The 22,384-nt window shown below is 37.1% G+C and overlaps 1 protein-coding gene across 1 annotated transcript in view; it reads right to left on the bottom strand.

Annotated features, from left to right (window-relative positions):
• LOC148817936 (sodium/potassium-transporting ATPase subunit beta-1-interacting protein 4-like) overlaps window positions 1–22,384 on the bottom strand; it is a 63,478-nt gene extending 41,094 nt beyond the window's left edge. Inside the window, exon 1 of the mRNA XM_088937606.1 lies at window positions 22,084–22,384. Within this exon, the coding sequence (XP_088793732.1) occupies window positions 22,084–22,137 (54 nt within the window). The 5' untranslated portion in view covers window positions 22,138–22,384. The remainder of the gene's footprint in view (window positions 1–22,083) is intronic.

Genomic DNA, 22,384 nt, shown 5'->3' with positions numbered 1-22,384 from the left:
AATAATTTCAGAAATTGAAAACACTTTTTCTAACAAGCACACGATGAAAGATTATATTACAGCAGAGAATTCCAGAAACAACACCATGATGACTGTTGTAATGTACAGTAACACAGTACAACCTCTTAGATACTGTTGGCCTTGACCAAACACATCACTGAACAACTGACTGTGATGCAGTGCATCTCCTTTATCAATGGAACTTTTGAAACTCAGGGTTTGGATAATGATAAGATAAAAGTATTGAGTATCAACCACCAGCTTCAATAGACACAGCTGAGTGCTTGCACAATAATGACTGTGTGGAGAGACTCACTTTACATTGGACACCACCGGCTCTTGATTCAATAAAAACCTGAGTGAGCGGACCTTAATTACATTCGTTCAGAAAAATCCAAATCACCTTACATTGCAGACATCGATATAGATTACTGATTTCACATATTAGGAAATGTAGCCAAAAGCTATTCATATGAATAATGGTTCAGCCATTACTTTAACAATCAAAAATAATGCACGACTGAAATAGCAAAAGCCTCTAGTTCAAACACTGGAGAAAGGAGGACCACTGGAAAATAAGATGATGTGGATGCATGTTTCGCTTGGTTCCTGGTGCATATTGCCCACAGCAAAAGAGATCAAAACAGCACATCTCTTTGTTAAGGTAGTGATGCCTTAAGATAACAATATACTGTAGAGAAGTACTGTACAATTAGACGTCATTCACATTTTATCTTTACAATGATGACAGTTCTTTCTCCATTCCTCTTCACCCTCTATACTTCGGACTTTAAGTACAACTCAGAGTCATGCCACCTGCAGAAGTTCTCAGATGACTCTGCAATTGTGGGATGTATCAAGGGTGAGCAGGAGGAGGAGTACAGAGGACTGGTCAGCAGCTTTGTGGAGTGGTGTGGGGTAAACCACTTGGAACTGAATGTTACAAAGACAAAGGAACTGGTGGTAGATTTCAGGAGGAAAAAGGTCAAACCTACTCCTGTCTACATCCATGGGAGTGGCGTGGAGATGGTGGACTCGTACAAGTACCTGGGAGTGCACATCGACGATAGACTGGAATGGTCTAAGAACACCGAGGCCATCTATAAGAAGGGACAGAGCCGACTCTACTTCTTGAGGAGGCTCAGGTCCTTCAATGTGTGTAGTAAGATGCTACACATGTTCTATCAGTCGGTGGTAGCGAGTGCCATTTTCTACGCAGTGGTGTGCTGGGGCTCGGGGATTAGAGCAGTAGATTCCAAAAGGCTGAACAAGCTCATCAGGAGAGCAAGCTCTGTCATTGGGTCTGACCTGGACTCCTTGGAGGTAGTGGCTGAGAGGAGAATGATGTCCAAACTAGAGGCCATCATGGACAACTTCTCCCATCCCCTCTATGACAGGCTTGCAGGAATGAAGAGCACGTACAGCAATAGACTGATTCATCCACGGTGCAACAGGGAGCGCTACAGGAGGTCATTCTTGCCGTCTGCCATAAGGCTGTACAACGCATCCACCTTGCGTCTTGGCAGAGGCAACATCGACAGTGACCTGTATCTGGATTAAACGCATCTACACATCTACTGCTACATCTGTTCTCTTCTTCTTCTTTTTCTTTTTCTTTTTCCCGTTTACAACCACTTTCTGTGCAATATATGCCAGGGACCTGTGCAATACATTTATATTTATATCTACAGTTACATCTATATTTATATCCATATGTGTGATATGAGTGTGATATGATTTTCTGTGTACTGTTCTGTTCTAGTTTGTTCTTGTGCGTCTGGACTGTGAGTAACTCTTGTATTGTATTGTATGTATTGTACTATTATTATATAATTCGTTACATTGTGGCTGTGTTGTGTGTGTTAAGCTGCTGTTGCACTGCAATTTCCCTCACGGGATCAATAAAGTATCTATCTATCTATCTATCAAAAGGATACCATAGATCACAGCTACTCAACTTGTTGCCCTTGCAATCTGCTCCATTCCAGGAGCTATCAGCTGCTTAATTATTCAATTAATATTCAGCAGTAAAAATCTAGCAATTAAGAAGCTGGTTGTATCCGCATCTGGAATGAGGCAGGCTAGAAGGGACTTAGTGAGAGTTCAGGAATGAAGTGCAACAAAACACCTGCAACGGCTAAAGTCTGACCTCACAGGGAGCTAGCATTCCAGGGAAAAAATAAATGGCAACTCCATTTATTTCCAAAGGAAACACTTCAGATTAGTTCTTTAATTCTCGGTAGCACTGACACTCACTTCTGTCTGACACAGCTTCAAAAAGTTCAGCTTGCTCTTGTGGAAGCTGAAGCTGTTAAGAAGCCTGAGGTAACATTGATAATAAAATAAAGAATTGTTATTGCAGCAGAAAGAAATACTAAGTATACAAATGAAACTGAATTTCGTACACGGAGCAGTCGTCTTCTAGTATCACCTCTTCATAGCCACGAGCAATCATTGTTTCCTGTATTCTCACTCTGACATTTTATATTTGAAATTCAAATAAACATTAGTCTCAACCCACAGTCCAATTAAATGTTCAGGCCAGGGGCAAATATTTCATCATAAAGAGATTACTCACCCATACTAATATAGAAAGGCTTATCGTTCAGTTGACTAGAATATATTTTGTTTTACTTGTACACTGTTTATTACTCACTATTCTGCTGTTGTTTACAATAAAATTAAACAATCATATAGACAACAGTGCACATTTGCTGTACTTTATACTCAGAGAGCATGATGTCAAACTTTTAATAAAAACTAAGATATAATGAAGGATAAAAGGTCTATGTTAATAGTAAATAGCAGGATTCATTACAATTGTGATTAAAAAAAACATAGCATCACGGCTCTCCTCTCCAACTCCTCATCTTTAATCGAGGATAAGCTATTTTTTTTCTTTTCATACACAATCTAAGAGCTTCCAATGTACAGCAGCAGAAAGTAAAATTTAATCGGAGATCAGTTCCTACCAAAATGAATGTTTGAACAGGTAACCATGTTAAAATGAGAGCTTCCAGTGTCAAGCAAAATTGTGATTTATGAAGAACAATATTTTAAACTGAGATTAGAAAATTCATAACATGTTCCTTACACATAATGCATAATGGAGCCACCTCAGAATACAGCTTTTAGTAGCTCTCATTTCTGGGGTAAATGGCTGAATGTAACCATATGCTAAATGTTTTATTTTGATTATTCAATAAGTTTCTGCTGATTTTTTTCCCCTTAAAACCAATGTTAAATAACACAGCGGACTTGAGCTTCAGACAAACATTTTTGCGCCTTTGATTTTTCACATAGCATGGGGATATTTTAATACAATCTAATTTGCTTTAATTGCTGCCAAGAGAAAGTCATTGATGTACCATATTAATAATATTATTTCTTCTTCCAGTGCTTCATTAAAGGCATTTAACACTGAAAAGATTGATTGGGAAGCAGTACACAGAAAAATGAAATGATTATGTTTATTTGAGTTTGAATGGAGACATTGCATGGCCTTGACTTTGATAGAAAGCACAAGCAAGTGGGAATCACTAAAGTGAAAACATGTAGTCCATTACCTACCTGAGGGACTAAGTTAGATCCAAATGAGAAGGGAACACATTACTGGAAACTAAAGGAAGGGGTGCTTTGAGCGGTTTTATCAGATTTGTCCATAGATTAGTCCTCGTGCCTCACAAATCATCTTCCATAATGTACTGTACCTTTTTTCTAAATGGATCTTGTCATCTAACTCCTTGTTTAGTAATGTTTCAATAGGTCTGTGCCCCCCTCTTCCTTACTCGCAAAAATTGTAGAAGAGCCTTTTGCAGTCAAGCATCATGTTATCCTTAACATGATTGTAATGATGCTAAAGAATGATAATTTTTGAACACGCTAATGGAAAAGGCTTTAGGTATTCACACCGACAGGCATCTGTGCAAATCCTTTAAAGAGTTTGATGACTTTAATCTCAGGCATCATCGGTGAGTTATGATCCGGTAATTTAGAAGATTAGGCAGTCACAGCAAACATGCATCTTCCTTCAGCAGGCTATCCACACCCTGTTTTGTATTTTAAAAAAACATTCATGAAATATACTTAAACATGTTTATTTAAAAAAATATTATTTAGGACATCTACTTAAAACAGTACACTATAACAAAGTTCATGCTAAGACTACTTCCAAATTCTGATCTGGAAATAATCCAAATATTAAATGTAAACCGGTTTTAGCCTCAAGTAATGAGCTGTGGATCAGATATGGAAGTTATCTGTACACACTCTGCAAGAAAAGTACATCTTTATTGCTTTAAAGACTCTAAAGTTAAACTTCTAAGCAAACCATGCATTTCTGTAAATTACCAAATAGAAGATCCCCAAAATCTGCATCACTACATTAGGCAATTTAAAAACTCTTAGATAAAACCACATTTTCTACTGTAAAAGACAATAGGCATTTTTCTGTATAACATAATGAGAGTTCCTGTCAAGCATCTCTCATTGTGAGTCTCAGATCTTTCTCAGCAAACCAATCTTCACTAGCTCTTCACTAAGACTCCTTCAGCATCCCTAATTAAATTATGCCCTTGAAACTGCAGGACTCAGTAGGCACAAACAAGTTACCCAATTAAGAAAAAGTGTTGTACTAATACATTAGGATAAAATTATTGTGGATTGCGCATCGAATAGTACCTGCTTACCACAATCCCTTTAACAAAGTATTGTATTACTGAAAGGGACGCACTTGCTGTCATAGACTTCAAACATCTGAATGTTGTTCTGAAATCCTTTTTAACATCTAGGAGCCCATTAAAAAGAAGAAAGCAAGAGACATCCCAGGCTCAGACATGGCCTTCACCCTCCCACTCATTCCCCGCCTCTCCCTGAAAAAAGTTTCAGTGTGTTTTCTTTTAATGAGTCTTTGCTTGGATCTACCCAACTTCTTCATGAAACATCTTAGCAGCTTGAAATGACCTCTCTGGAACAAGGAAACAAGTTCTTATCAATTCTTATCAGCTCTTCCATTAAAAACCTAGGTGCTTCATTTCTGTGCTGCATTTGTCTTTAAAGGATAAGACCACCACAAACATTGGTATCTTGCTAAGCAAACAATGAAATCTTGGCGCATACTGTCTACTCTTTCTGTGTAGTGCAAAGATAAACTGCTGGGCTTCTTTAAACTCCAATTACCTCTAATCTTGGTTAGTTTTCCCAAGATTAATGGTAATACAATTTGTAGGAGAATAGTCATGAACACGTGACTAGCTGCCAGACTCCTAACCCTGAAAATTAACTATGGAACATTAGTTTGAAGCCAGAGCAGAAGGTTGTTAAGGTGACTATAAATTGCATGTTCAACTGTAAAACATCTCCTGCAGAAATGACAATTAACAGATTTACAAAACAGAGGTTTTGCATGTGGTACAAATTCCTAGTATTGATATAATTTTAATAGTGAAACACCATCATTATTTTGTGATGCTTGTCTAGCTAATGCACTGTTTAAGAATATACTCCCACATACTTCCCAAAGAAAGTGGATTCTGCTTTAAAGTTCTGATAACAGTTCAAAATAACAGTTTGACAACATATTTATGTGTCAGAGTATCACCCTCTAAACAGTTAAGCATGACCTTTTCTACAACCTAAAATAAGGCTTAAATTCAGCTGGATTAATGGACAACTATATAAACAGCTTTCAGAACTATATGAATTTAAAACTAAGAAAGTTGGCATTTGGTTAAAACTGAGGAAAATGTTGTTATGTAAGAAATTCTATTAAATTAAATTCTAAATTTAAAGATTTTTTTACAATTGTTAGCACAAGATTAAATTACCAACATATCTAAAGAGCTGTAAAGAGCATATCTGGTAACCTTAATGGTTACCATAAAAATAAAAAATGCTATTTTTTTATATAATGATATTTTATGGTATACAGTGAACAGTTTTTACTTTTAATTGAACTGTTTCATAACTGCAACATTAATACATTACAAATCATGTAGCTAGCTGTAAATGTGATGGAATTAATTTTAACAATGCTTGCCCGATAAAAAAACTGAAATGCTAAAATAAATGTATTGCTTGTCATGCTTAGTATTACAATTTCATACTTTGGGAAATGAAAGTTTGAGACAAAAAGTGTAAACATTCCATAGTTCAGCACTTCTGAACAGCTGACACCATTGAACATTGTTGTATTGTTCCTGGAGCCATTTGTAATCTTTTCAAGAAAAACAAATTCTTCCCGATGTGAGAAAAATAATTAAGAAGCTGAAAATACATTTCTTTTATCTGTCACCAATGGATGCTTTTTTTAAAAAAAAAAAACATATTGAAAAAATTGTCACACTTTATTTTTATAGTGTTCCAAATAAATCAATAGAACAGCAGTCCATTGTACATGGTTAAAATTTTCCTTTTTGGTTCCCATTGGTCACAATCATGATTGCCTTTGAAAATTCCAGCAGGAACACGCTAAAAGATTTGCTCAGAATTGCTTTCTGTCAGTTCCATGAGTGCCAGTGAATGGATAAACATCTTTTTAAGAGGAATTGAGAAAACTGGGCAAGAGAAAGCTTTTTCTGGTCCAATTATTTTGAAGAAGTGATGCCATTAAACTGACATTTCTGTATCACTACAATTGTAAACAGTGCTCACAACATGTTTATTGTAGAACAGAAATAAACAAAGAAATAAAGGCATTTTAATTAAATTATGTTGTCTAAGCTTAACTGGAGATGCACAACTGATGTACATATTTTTGCAATTCAATTTATTGGTATGTCAATACCTTTAATTATTATATTCATTTCAGCATTAGTTCATATATCAATATCAATAAGACTGTATTTGGTCTTAGCAAAGGAGCAAAAGTCTGAATAAAAGACATTTTAAATGTGAAATCAATGAAGCAAGAAATAAAAACAAGTAAAAGTGAAAATAAAATACTTGATTAATTAAAGATTTAGGTTCCCCTCAAACATCAGTATATTGTTGTGAGAATAGCAGCACACTAGATAATAACAAGCTTCTGTCTTTGGATTTAAATTGATGCTCCTGAAACAATACATCTACTACACACAAAGGTAGTGTGTTATGTATAATTGATGCTGGCACAAACTAGTTTTTTTAACTGACAATTCTCTCATGCACAACATCCATTTTAACTCTAGTATCTTTACAAAAGGTAACAAGACTATTGTAAATTAATTAACCTGTAAACAAATTATTTGTCCTGATAGGAAATGAGCTTGTTTGTACTATTTCCATTAACTATAAAGGAGCTAGACATACAGTTCAAGTGGTAGGAAATTCAAACACCATCCAGAGGTAAAGATCACCACATTACCTTACTAAGCCACTGATGCTTTTCGAAGGCTACTCTATCAAAACAAAACTAACACAAATGTCTCAAAAGCCAGGAAAAACAAATGTATCTTATAAATCAGCAGAACTGAAATTTCCATAACATGTTTCCATCTGTTAGCCATCTCATTAACCAAAGCAAACAGAATTCAGCTAGGTTCAGCTTGGGTAATTCTTTACATTCATAGTCCTATAACTGCCAACTCTGCATTATTCTTCTTGAGTGAATTCTATCACTTGTAGCACATCTGCAAGGAAGGTCAGGGAACCCAAGCATAATTAGATCACTTTCTAGAGAACTCTTGTAGATTTATGAGAAGAATAGAAAAAAACATTCAGCCTTCTTGAATCATTTTATGAATGCATAATTATTTTGTTTCTCCGAGAATGTCCCACTGCTTTGTCAGCGGGTTTCACATATCCCTGTTAAACCAATGTAATAATGTGAAGGCAGCAAATGTGAAGGCAGAACGCTCTAGAAACATCAGTGCAAAATACAGGGTATTCTACACTCCACTCTCTTGTCCTCATGATCTGACAGGATGACTTAAGAAACTATAAAAGTGCTCCTTCAGGTCTGGAGCTGTTTCAGTTACCGTTATGTCTAATTAGCTTGGTATCTATGCCACTGGTTCAAGGTCCTGTTCTGTCAAGTTATACACAGAACCCGGTGTACAACACTTTTTCCAGAATACATGAATAACTATTCTCTAGTCCCTCAGCAATTAGATAATTGCATTGGGAGCAGGATGTCTGGAAGCTTATTGTCATGATCTGGGATGGAAGCAGATGTTACACAAGGATTGCAAACACTTACTGTAGGTTAAGGCGCAAGTTTATTTTGGCAGTAGTAAAGGCAACAGAACAGCTCTTTATAGGAGCAGCCCTTTATTGAACTTCTCTGCTCAATCATTCTGGGGAAGGAACTAGAAATGGTGCCCTAAACAAGAAAGAATTCCTCTTTCAAATGTACAGGGCATGGGCTCATCATGATCAACACTCCTTTGCCAGATAAACTGATGCAAATCATCCTGTCAACAAAGTACAAACAATGGCACATGACAAGACTTTGTTATTTTCCCTGCCCAGAACCGCAAGGAGTTCCACATCACCACAACAACTGCAGGAGCTCACAACTGTTGGAACAACAGATCTGTTATGGGTTCAAATAGGCCTAAACCAGCTCCTCAACATTGACTTCAGAAGAACCAATGTCCACAGAAAATGAACACTGAAACACTGATGGGTCCAACCACAAGATAAAGTTTTTAGGAAAAACTCTGAATCCACAGCCAAAAACACAACTCGAAAATGTTCATATCACCTGTGAAGACCTGAAGACAAAAATGTCTACAAAGAGGCACTTGGAATTTACACCAGGAAACATCCGGACTGGTTTGATGTAATTTATATTTAAGGGTATTTTTCCCCAATCACTACTTCACAAAACAGTTCAAAATTTTAAACACATTCCAGAGAGGGTACAGTGCACTATTAAGACTTTATTTAGAATGCTACAATTTTGGTCAAAGCAATAAAATGATATTCCTGCTCTGCAATCAAGACGAAACAAAGAACCACATTTATTCCCTCAAAAGAATGTCCTTCACTGATAAAGTAGAAGAACTGGATCTTTGGTCTTGAACAGATAAGACTATAAAAAATTAAGCGCTGCGGATTTCTTCAGAATCTCTAGTGTGAAGCACAGACTAGAGGACAAAGGTGGAAACTACAAGAAAGTGGATTTAAAACTTAGAATGAGACACTTTTTACACAAAGGGTAGTGGGAGATGAACATGAGCTACACAACTATTGTTGAAGCTGCTATCCTGTCTTTTTTTCAAAAAAGAGCTGAATTAAATGAGCTATTACATACCCATGGAATAAACCTATTACTTGTTCCTTTGCAGCCTACGCATGCTGACGCAGATACCCACCTGAACTACTACATTCTTACAAATATATTCATCTTATTAATGTAAAAGGAAAAATGTATACTACCCTTTGGAAGAAGAACACAATACACAATATGTCTATTAAGATGCTGCTCTGTTCTCGATTTTCTCGATTAGAAGTTAATAACAACAGTAATTTTCAACATAAAAATAATCAGTGACCCTCCTAAACAAACCTTTGTATTCTTGTATTAATAATGACAGCTAAGTAGTCCAAAATGTGTTTGGTTCCTAATCACCACTCTTAACACCTTAGAATAAGTTTTTTTTTTCTCTTTGAGGAAGAAAATTAATATCTTCAAGCTCTGCACCCTTTGCATAAGGAAATGTCCTCCGGATAATTTTATGTAACCTCTTGCATTTTAATTTTACCTCCCATGTTCATGTAGGTTTATGTTTTCAGAGTCTTTTTAAGTTGCCATGGGAACAGTCCTTTGGGGTCCAGTTAAAAAGTGCTTACCCGAGACAGCAGGCTATACTCTCAAAGGTCACTTGCTTAATTGGTCATTGGGGACTCCAAGTGGTTCTCTTTATTTAATGTTTCAAACTGTGGTGATAAATCATCATCATTTAACTAAATTCAAGTTTTGCTCCCATTCATCACAAGCAAAAACCTCAACACTTGTCAGCTCACCATAATAGTGTGGGTGATTAAATTTCTTATTACATTTTAGTGGTCCTTCCATGCTACACAACAGGTGTGTATATCAACACAGCCATAACTAGTGAAAATGTCATGAACGAGATATTATCGCTGGGTCTTTATGGGGACAACCTGAACACGCAAGTCAATATTGCTTATGATCTTTACATGTTCAGAATTCATTACACAATTTCACAATGTGCCAGGACAAAATCTCTAAGGTTCTACTCATAATTACTTAGGACTACCTTATAATTATGTTTGTAATGACAAAGAAAAATGTTGGCCTGCATACTTCTCATGAGTTAACAACCAATTTATGTTGTTTTAATGATGATAAGTAAAAAAAACATTTTTTCAAATCAAGGAAACTGCTACCATCCTCAGCTTCTCACAAGTGTTGTGATTTCACTTGAAGATTATTACAAGCACAGACAGGAATCTGTTCCATTTTATGAAATCACAGTGTTTTTTATTGAGGTTATACAGCCTATTTCTTAAAAAGAAACAATCTGCTGATGTTGTTTTTCCATGCAGGGATGGAAATTTAAAACTAATGATGCACTGCTTCAAATGATGACTTGCTACTGAACTCTATTTTCCATTTGTCAAGCAGGAATAGAACTCATAAGGTTGAAATAATACTTCAAGCTCTATTTAAAGCATTTAAATTTTATTCTAGTCTTCTGTACATTATACTGTAGAGATAGTAACAAAAAGTATCTGTTTGAAATAATCATACAATGTAGGGAAACATTAAGTTTGTAATAATTTTGTGGCTGTATAATTTCCCATATACAAAGCAATGAACAATTCCCTATGGCTATGCATCATTCCATAAAGATTGCACATACCCCAGAATATTAATTCTGGCACTACAAATGATCAAAAGGATAAACTGAAATATTTATGAGAAGCACTCCCTTTATGACCCCATACAAAAAAAAAATATCTTGAAAATGGCTTCCACGAAGACTTCATCTTGGTTTTAAAGAGGCCCACAAAAAATGGCTTTGATCAAGGGTAATTTACCAAGCTGGAGTCGTCATATTGTGAGACTTTTGGTTCATCTGTTGTGTAAGCCTTTGATTCCAGCTACAGAATCTGCCTACTTAAACCCATGAATCCAATATAAAAGTCATCTTCATACACAGCAATTTTTACTTGCAAAGCAAATATCACAGTCAAATCCTCAGACCAATCCTTTAGATTTCTAATTACTATGCAGAGCAACTGAAAGCTGATTCTCAGCATTCCTCACAGGCCTCAGCTTATGCAGCAGAGAATGTCTGTAGTTTCCCCACTAATCTTGCATTCCAGCATTGCTTCTGGTAACCAGGGCACTTCTGAGGCTATTTTGTAAAGGGAACAATCCCTCTCAAGCCAGCTTCAATTCTTTTCAAATAAAGGCCATACTCTTTCGATCTGACCACCTAGCAGTTCAGCTCAGAAGAACAGTGGCTCTGGCTGTCTCATGTACAAAGCCACCACCCCTTCTCAAGAAAACACTTGTGGGAAACAGGTTTGGAACTTGGATTACTCTTACTGCAAGCTAACTACTACCTACTGTGGTGAAAAGACCTTAAACTTTCAAAACATTTCGATTTTTTAAAATAAAGAACACGGTTCCAAATTGATTGGTATCACTTTATGGAAAGTTACTCTATAAATGCTGTTAACAACGAATTGTAAACTCAGTGTTCGTATACGAGAATGATCAACCTATTGTTAGTAACACTCAATTAATCATTAGAGATTAGTTATTATTAGGCTAAAGTCACTTTAGCAATGTTCTGCTTATGTATATCAGGTTGAAAATAATGTATTACAATTATTACAGCTCATTATATAAGTATTACTAATATGGTTGTTTCACAAACAGTACTGTGTTTTAGTGTCTAGAATAAAGTGAACAGTTATAAAGATTGTGTTTGCTTCCTCCAGATTTAGAAACAAAAGATTCCAGATCAATGGTGGTAAAAAGAAAATAATAAGACCTTCCAAAGCAGATTTGTTCTTCTATCATGCTTTTCAGAAATCACTGCATGGTTTACCGGCACTCGCAACTATAAAACCTTAATATCCTTTTCCAAAACAGTACTTTAGAATTCTGGTTGAAAATGTCAGATTTTAAAGAAAGGTACTATAACAACTTATTGATTTCCAAGGTGGGAGCTAAAGGTCAGGTTCTTTATCAGCATTTTCCCTGCTAGTCTTGCAGAATTGTAGTGTGATTTTGTTTCATTTAACAAACATTTTTATATTTGGAAGACTCTGAAAAAATTACAATATGAATTGTCTTCAGCATTTTCTTTTTCTGTCCAACAAATAAAAACTGAAACAAACAATCAAATGCATAACTGTATCCTTGTTTGCTAAGAGACACAAAAGGGTTTCCATTATGTGTAGCTAATATAACTAAGTTACAGCTGAAAGAGCCCCTGACTGTTTTCTCAGTGTGTTTTGCCAACCATATCTTGCTATTGAAAGAAAATAAATGCAAAACTAACATCTGTCACTGTCGGATTGTTAGCTGCTTTTCAGTATGTTTTCATGGCTATCCGACCTGCAGTATAAGATAAAGATAAGAAAAAATATATAGCAAAAGTATGTTGTTGATTAATGGACATTTGTATGGCAACTATTTTTTAGGACTGGGTCAGTCAATCACACCTTCCTTCTGTGGTGGAAAGATTTAACGATTTATTCAAGACTCCCTCCATTGATCAGTAAAAGCTGAGCACTATGATCCAAACATTGTGAATCCAAACCTGTTTCTCGTTACCAGCCAGCTGGGACTGGGTTTTCACAATTGGTAGACTTCCTACAGGGACAGGCCTGGGATTAGGCAGGTAGGCCTACCTCTCAGCTTTTAATGTAAAACCGAGGTCCTGACTCTCTGTCAGGAAAATCCCAGGGCGTTTCTTGAAAAGAATAGGGGTGTAACCCTGGCATCCTGGCCAAATTTCCCATTGGCCCTTACCAATCATGGCCTCCTAATAATCCCCATCTCTGAATTGGCTTCATCACTCTGTTCTCCTCCCCACTAAGAGCTGGTGTGTGGTGAGTGTTCTGGTGCACTGTGGCTGCTGTCGCATCATCCAGGTGGGGCTGCACACTGGTGGTGGTAGGGGGATCCCCATTAACTGTAAAGCGCTTTGAGTGGAGTGTCCAGAAAAGCGCTATATAAGTGTAAGCAATTATTAATTACCCCCGTCAGACACTGTGGCGCCCACAGAGTCAAAATAATGAACGGCTTGTCTGGGGAGCAGGTCATTGCTACGCAGTACAGGAGTCTTCACTGTGAGCCATTATATAACCAAATAATTGGCTGTCCAGTATGGGTGGGTATGACAAATACAAAAAAGGTTCACACTCTCTTTATTATTATAAACACAACAAGAATGCGTAGACATTCTAAATTCTAGGTATCACATACTCTTAGATATTGTATTTGTACTAATCACCTGTGTCTTCTATGAAGCGTTACTTATTGTTATATTACCAAAGCTAGCTGTCATAATTATATACTTAATAGCACAGCACTGATACATTGAACATTTAATACTGAGCCATGCGTGCATGCATACTGAGATGTCCTGTACTAATAACTGTTCCACCCCAGAAACATGGCTTGGCAAAGTGAAACAGGCAAATGGAAGTGGAGGGTGCGGAGAATTTCTAAATTATTTACTGAACATTTTCTGAGAAGGGATGGTTAAACACTTGGCTAGTTGTTAAAAGAACTGTCTCCAAAATAAAAGGTAAAATCGATTTTAATTATGCAACCAAAAATGTTCCTGATGCGTCAAGAAGGAGGCACAAGTGAAGAGGAATAACTCCCAGGTTATGAGCATTGTATCAAAGTGCCCACAAACTATTTATCTCATGCTTCTCTTTAATAATACCTCAAGGAGCATAAATATTACAGTTAATCTTCTTGACCGACACCTATCAAAAGTCTCATCTATCTGCCAAAATCCTCAGGGACACTTCAAGCGGTGCCCTTCTTTTGTTTTATTATGTTATCATAGCAGTTTTTTTTTTATAATGATTAAAATACACAAACACATCTGCCAAGACAGCAGTGAAGCGGCAGAGATCTCACAGCAGGGGACACACCATTAATGAACCAGGGCTTTCTGTAGACTGAACTCTCCACCACTGCAACACCCAGACAAAGACACATTTTCTTCCACAGTGACAAAGAGCACATTCAGAAGTCCAGCCAACTCACCCTGTATACACAGATCTGCTGGGGAACCCAATGTGTTACGATGACTGCACTCTAGTATCATATTCCATTGTTTGCTTTCTGTCTTTAGCTTCAATGTGCAGTGGAGGTTAAAGATTGTGCTTTTATTCAGAGCTCCATGTTTGGAGTCTGTCCAGTCCTGCCTGCACAGTCTAATGTTGTACAGTATCTTAAGGTCTAGTGTAAATACAGTGTAATATCATAGTAGATAAACAATAACCATCATTAGTTGTTTAGAAGACAGTTTGATACACGGATTAACAGGCGTTTGGAGATGAAACATTCATCAACACCTGCTGTTCCAAAGCCATTGACAACAAAACCTTCACTGAGAAGGACAGAGTAGGAGGTCCAACATTTACTCCCCTTCCTCTGCCACTAAATAGGGACTCCCAGGAAAAGCCGTTTTGCTCAACTAGCCATTCCATGCTATTTAACATTAAAAGTGGCAACATTCTGAGCATAGTACTGCTGTGTTTGAGCAAGGATTGCCAAATGTGCAAAAAATAAACTTCAGAATTTGGAAGATTATCTCCGTAGAGCAGACATACATGGCGCTATTCAAATAACTGGATTGTGAAAAGCTTTGCACCGTGGAGCAATGCAACGCTTCCCCCTAGACAGCTCTTACTGTAGTCCCCGCAGTGGTGAAATATCACTGTCCAAGGAAACTTATTCCCCCTGGCCTGCTTTATGTATCTGTACAAAACACGACTGCTCCATGGTGCACAGCTCTCACAACATACAGTAATTAGCCCACAAAACATTTTAAACACAGTACATTTTTTGCCATAATGTGCTACTGGGGCAGTCTAAATGACCAGTAAAATCATAACAGTGAGGTAAGGTACTAACAGAGGTTACCTCATTACAGTAAACCTTAAGCACCACTTCTCCATTATAGAGTGGCCAAAGTTGCCACATCCAATTAAATGACCACAACCGTCAATCAGGGTACTCACTGGGGCTTTGCAAATTCACAGGAGTGATCATGACTGATGCATAGTCAGTCGTTCCTTTAAAACATGTTTCGCTTCTAATAACAGCTACAAACCCCAAGTGATTTCTTTTATCCACAGCCTTTCTTTATCAGGATTAGTTAGACAGGGCCGTACAAAAAAATGATCACAACCTCTACAATGTGTTGTAGAGCTGTTGAATGTTTCAGAGCCAAAAGAAAGGTAATTACAACTATCAGTGTTGCTTGGTACCACTGTTAAAGAAATCAAAGGCATTTCATTAATGGAAAATAAATTTAAATCAATAAAAGCTCATTATATGCAGCTGAAGAAAAGGTCCATGCTCATTTTAAAGCAATGGAATTCCATTACAGAGAAGAAAATTTGATACTAAAACTTGAAAAAAACATAATCTCCATTATTATTAAGCATGTTGCGATTTTTCATGCAAAATTTCTGCTCTACTCCCTTATATTTCTTTAGTTATATGGGTTCAGATTTTGATAAATAGGATGATATGTTGTTTGTCATGTATCAATTGTAGTTCAAGAGTAGGCAAAGCTGGATTTATGATCCTTCAAAAGGAAAATTGGGTCCAAAAGAAAAATCAAACATAAATCATACCAAACTGCAGCGCCAAAGCATTGAGAAAGATGTACAAACAGTGGATATTGTGCTTACAAATGTACATGGATTATTGCTGTTTACTATATGCCATTAAACTGTATTCTTCACACACTCAAGTATTTGCTTGTTTCCTGGTGGATATTTCTTTGGGGATGCATCAGTACAAGTATCTCTCCTTCTCTTAAAAGCTGGCTTTTTTTCTAGCTCAGAGGACTGCATTGGAAAAAAACAATTTTTCAGTTTAGTTGTGTCATTAAGGTGTTGCCTTGAAGCACACAATTAAAATACAATGACATAACATGTTTGAACTGCAGTTTGATATGAGTTTTTTTGGCTGAAAATTTAAGTACTATCTGTATTTTTTAACTGACCTTGCAAAAATCAACAATACCTATTCTCTAACAGTCAGTTATAAGGAAAACTAGGCAAATAGTGATCTGCCTTTCAGTCTGTATCAAATCACCAAATTAATGATTTCACAATTTTAACAGACTTGGTGAAAAACATAACTAGCTATCATCTGTTGTTTTTAATTAGTTAAAGACAACAACCTTGTCTAAATGATTGTGGTAAATTGCCTTTCTGGACCTCATAACTATTTAATAAACACAGTTTAAAAATCTATTTCCTGGACTGAGGTCCATTCTTATACTTTATGTATCTTAATTTCAGCTATCTCATTTCATTTAACAAAAACATCTGAAATGCTCAGACTCTGGAAGGAGTTAACCAAATGAGTATATATACTGTATATTGAAGGAGTTAACCTTCCTATATGCAGTACGTTGACTGCTTTTTATTGAAAATGCAAGAAATATTTTTTTTCTATTTTTTAAAACTACATTTAAAAAATTAAACAGAATATATTAAAAATTGTGTATATAAGTATAGTAAGTCTTTCTCTAAGCCTCTAATGTTGTAAAATCCAAAACAAAGAACTCAACAGTTCTTTCTTAATCCTGAAAGATTTTGGTGACACTTTCTGTACTTATTGCATTATTTTTTTCACTAGGTGCAAGCTTGGCACGATGGCAAGTGTTTGCAAAATATCTTCCCTTTAATTCTATAATTTTGCCTTGTCGTCCATACTTATCTTAAGAGTCTTAACAGTAAACATTCCAATCAACAGCAGTTCTCTCTAAACAGGTGTTTCCCCCATTTGGCTTCACTGCCTTGCCAGTGCAAATGCTTCTTTATATTATAACATTACACACCAGGCATCGACGCAGGCATTCTGAATACACAGACTGTGTTCCCTATAAAACTCTGGCTTTCCTCAAGGTTAAGGCTGCTGCAAAGCCTGTCCAGTGGGCTTCTTCAGGCCCATCTGGGAAACAAAGGGTACATCTGGAAATGAAGACGTAGTACACTTGAAGCCAAGATCACTTCTTCACTCGGGGGACTGCGAGACCCTGGAAGACGGTAGGTAGCCGGGTCACTGAAGATGATCCCTAAGACTAATCCCCTTCAAGAAACAACCAGATGAGATCCCCAGGTCAGCTAGCTACTGGCAACCAAATGAGCAGGATGGTGTGAATGTGTTTCCTTCACTTATAACCTTTGGTTCATTTGCATTTTTAATTTGTTCTTCACTACAAAACAGCAACTGCAAGTGCTGAGTATTTTTAATGGCCTTATTGTGCAGTTGCAATTGTATGTACTGTAGAGGGGCACTGAAGAAGAAATGATACAAGAAAGAAACCAAAGGTAGTCAGCAGGAGTCATTTGTTTTTCCTGAAGGAAGACCAATCCCAGTCATACATCACCTGGACACTCACAGCAGTAAAGGCTTAAAGCAGGCAGTTTTATGTCTAGGGCACAGAGGCCTGATTTGGATTCAGGCTGTAGATAATGTGTAGGCTGTGTTTAAATGGTTTTGATTCTCTTTTTTTCTGGTCTAGCCATGTCTTTTTTTTTCTTGTTTGTCCCAAACAAAGAAAATATGTTTGCAAAAATAAAAAGATACATTTACCTCCAGCCCAGCAACATACTGAAGTGACTCTCTGAGTACAGCAAGAAATAACATAATTCTGCCCAAGAAACTCGAGATATTTCTTTCTACATAATTCCTTAACTGTAGTGCATTCTCTCACAAAGCAGAGTCAAGGATGTTCAAATTAATGTCAGCAGTCAAGGAAAAAAACAAATTTAGGCAATAAACTAGAACAGAGTAGGAGAAACACTTTCTTTATTGCACCAGGAGACCACTGTTGCAATTAACGCTCATTGTGTGTCAGCTGGAGGGGAACTTGCGAGTTGAATGGTCGCAAACAGACAGTGAAGTCCCCAAGGCCCACTTGCCTGAAGCAGAAAGTAGCCACCCTATGGCATACAAAGAGAACAAAAGAAAAATGTATCATTTATTCTATAAGTTAAAAATGAAAAAGTGAAATCAAATTCTGACATGCTCAGCCACAAAGGGTTTTACCGCCAAACAGATGATCAAATAAATTAGCACTAAAATAATCATTAAATCTAAAACTCATAGTTACAGTATTACCATTTCAATATACTGTATGTCACCTGGAATAAAGAGATCAGGTAAGCTCTTCTGAAATAAGGTCCTTTTTAATAGAAAACTGGTTTCTCACTTAAGAATGTGGTGTATAATATAATCAACCTTCTATGCATCAAAACATGACATCAATAAAATTTTCATCTAACAGGGTTTGCTATTTGAATCCGACTATAGATCAGTTTCATATTCTGACTGTTTCTTCAGAGAGAGATAAGGAGGATTTCTTCGTGTTTTCATCCATTCTCCTAGTGGTAGGTGTGTAGCCAGTATTGCAGAAATTGCATAAAACATAAAATCAGGGTAGGTGACACATTGTTTAGTGGAACAAAACAGGTTAAGGGACTCTAGCTATTCTCCATGTGGCTCTCAGGCTGATTACATTGGACTGGACTGCACTGTTAAAAGATACAAGGATGATGAGAAATCCTCTCACTTTAAGAATGTAAAATACTAATAAAAATGCTAATACTGATATTTTTTTGGAATCCATTTCTACACATTTTTCCTTTCCTTTGAACACTCAGGTTGGTTATGAAGTGTTCCGTAATTGTTCTAAGCCAAAGCAGGTCTTGTATCTATGTATTTATACAGTATGTAAGTATTTATATGGTGGCATTAATTTATATTTAAAAATGTACTTTAACCTGTGGCCAAAGACTGACTTCCGTTTATCTCAGCAATATCATCTTAAACCAGCAAGGCAGAAACTCTTAGCAAGTACATTGATCAGTTTAATTTAAAATTTAAACTTAAAAAACAACTCTTCACAGTCTTAGAACAAGATGCATAGACCAGAAAGATGCAAGAAGCCAAAAATAATTCAACTAGTTTAACACCTTCCCCAAAAACCAACGACCAACTAATTCCTTTCTAAGGCTCTTATTTCTTTATAGCCCGATGCCATCCTTACCTGGAATTAGTCACTCAGATATCGAATTGTGTACACTTACCCATAATGCGGTCTCTCGCTGTGGTTCCCTTTACGCACTCCTTTGTCTCATATTCCTGCTGTCCCCTCCTCACACACCCAAAGAAGCTCCACAGCCAAAACACTCCCTTAACCTCTACTTATTCCTTTCCAGCTTGCTTGCACACAATATGAGCTTGAAGGAGCTGAGCCTTTTTAGTCTTGAACAGAGAAGACTTAATACAAGTATTGAGAATCCTCAAGGGCACTGACAAAGTCAGATCAGTGGGTTTTTCAGAACGCACAGTGAAAATGTGCTCTCTGGTTCAATATTATGGACTACATTGTGGAATATTATGTGTATTTAGTGTATATATGTGTATTGTGGAAGTGTATTTAAAACGGAGCACATGAGGCACTTCTAGACACCAAGGGCTATGGAACAAGTCACATTGTTGGAGTTATTGATACATTAGCTTCCCTCAAGAAACAGCTGGATGAGATCCTGGAAGAATCAATTAGCTACCAACCACCAAATAGGTCAAATTGCCACCTCTCATTTGTAGATTTTCTTATGTTCAAAATGACACAACTCCCTTCTCTTTTTTCATTCTTCTTGTCATAGTTCTCTCCAATGACCAAAATGAAACCAACTTAATACACCTGACCCGTGTAAGAGTTTCCCATGAAAACTCTTTAAACGCAATAGAAATGAGCTTGTAACACTCCATTATTGCATGGGCCTAGCTTTAGTGGAGTGATGGGTAAAGACTTGATGGCAAAGTTTTGTGCACAGAATAAAAGCACAGATACAATGGCCTTGTTTTATTCTTTGTGCAGGACTGAATACAATATCTTACAGTCCATTGCCTTTAAACGGCCTAAGTACAAAATAAAATGTGAACTGAAAAAAGAGGGGAAATCAGAACCCATTTCGCAGTCTCTTCTGCTTTGTTTAGAGTCCAGATTCCCATAAGCTTATAGCTTTAGTGACAATGGCTTTTTGCCCTCTTTGGACAAATCAGGAAAATGAATCTTGAAAACAAGGTGATGTACAATACCTGCCATCCACCACAACTTCAATCTATCCACCCATCCATTGTGAGAAAGCTCCTCATTGCAAATAAGAGTTACTGCAACCCAGAGTCCATTCTTAGTGAAGAGCACAACATGGGACTAGACCTTGGACAGACTGTCCAAGTCTATCCTAGGACACACAAATGGACAACTCAGAGATTCCACTTAATCTGGCTAGTATGTCTTTGGAAGGCGGGAGAAAATGGAGTAGCCAGAGAAAAAACACATTAATGATGGGGAACATGCAAACTCCACACAGAGTAGACTCAGATCCAGTCAACAACACTATCCGCCATGAAAACAAGCCACCCAGCATCAGTGTAGTTTTGTTTTTCTAGAAACAATTAGCAAGTGATAAACGAGGCTCAGGCTAGTTGTTTTTGAATGAATGGGCATAAACCGCCCCTTTAAATGTTTGTCAGCTACAATAAGATTTCTTTGTCTCTAAACTGAAGGAACAGATTAAGACTCAGCTACAATTCCCGACGGTAAATCTCGTCAGTGCATCATTGGTAACCCTTCCGAAATCCCCCTAGCTCACCAGGTCTTAAATGCAGAAGGCTTGGTCATTACCGAATGACTTTAAAACGAAGCCAACAGATTTTATTCAAACAACGAAGTCTACTTCATTTATCCAGGAGTTTTAATTTGTTGGCTTTTACAGTTGCACTAACACGTGGTTTAAAACGTATTAAATTGCAATTTTGTATTAGCCCCGGGGGTCAGCTCTAAAGCTGTAAATTACAAAGGCAAGGGGTCAATATGTCATAATGAGTTAATAGACTTCCTACAGCCCAGTGCAGTCCAAGTACTGTAAAATATTGGTGCAATTATTTAACACTACTGCGTGACACTCTGTTAGGCTACTGAAATCCGACAATAACCAAGCTTACAGTGCAAAATCAGTTTTCTTTCCAACATAAAATATGTATATAGTAAATAATATTTTAAGTGGCCCAACGTCATAGAGAAATTAAACTAAGGCTTTCCTCATACCAGTCGTCTTCAGTTTTATAATAGTGTTTTCAGAGCTCTGCCTAAAACAAATTATGGTATGAGTCTCACATAACTTATAACTAAGACGTTCAAATAATAACTAAGAAGAATCATGTTGCTTTTGGATATTTTGCTATATGAAGTTATCCAACTAGCTAATCAAAATAAATACCCTTAAGGGATCTAGCGGATTATTCACAATACTGCCTTCTTTAGTGTGAAATGTGTCAGGTCTATAAAACGGTTAGTGTTTTAAATGTGGGCCCCACCGCCCTCACAGTAATTGCGGATCGATAGTGCGGACCAACATTGCCCTTTTAACATCCAAGTGAATGCATGAATAGCATTCTTGCATTCATTAACTATTAACAAAAGTGAGTAACACGACAGCCACCAACACAGAAGCGCATTAAAGAGACGGGGGGGGGGAGGTGGCTGACTGTTCCGACTAGCCTACATGTTCCTCACGTTTCTTGTATTTACTTTAAAAATAAAATAAAACACGCACCGGGCGCGCCTTTTAAACAATTGTTCTACAACAAGCTACCTACCTACCTAGAAAAGCCTCTCAGAATCCTCCCCAGGATCTTAAGAAAACTCCAACCTCAAGAGAAAAAAAAGAACTGTCCGATGAGAGTCAACGGGAGACCTCTTTGGAAATGTAAACCTACATTAACCCAGATGCCAGCATTCAAATCAAAACTCTTGGGCTTAACACGTGTCGAGAATGGAAGAAGCATAAAATATCAGAAACTGTTACTATATGTAATAATACGAAAAGACTCACCAACTGAAAAGTGCAGAGAAAAATCAGTGTGCAGCGTCCAGTACAGCACCCCATTGTAATATCACACGGGATACAGAGAGTAGCGTGTTTCAAATATTCACAGTTTAGAATGAGCAAATCACTGATCTTTTCCCAACATAATACAGAAGCGTCCAGTTATAATCACAGAACGAATCGGCGACTTCAGGCACCAGAACCCCATGCTTCAGCCATTCCTGCAAGAGAAGTGTACCGCTCGTATCTTTGTATTTAGAGAGGTGCGGAGAGCAGCTCAGCTGCGCTCGCCTGAAGTTGTGTGGAA

This window comes from Atractosteus spatula, chromosome 19 (assembly GCF_055471065.1).
Source record: "Atractosteus spatula isolate fAtrSpa1 chromosome 19, fAtrSpa1.hap1, whole genome shotgun sequence".
NCBI classification, from domain to species: domain Eukaryota; kingdom Metazoa; phylum Chordata; class Actinopteri; order Semionotiformes; family Lepisosteidae; genus Atractosteus; species Atractosteus spatula.
Note: the sequence above shows the minus strand (reverse complement) of the source record. Positions and strands in the feature narration are given on the sequence as shown.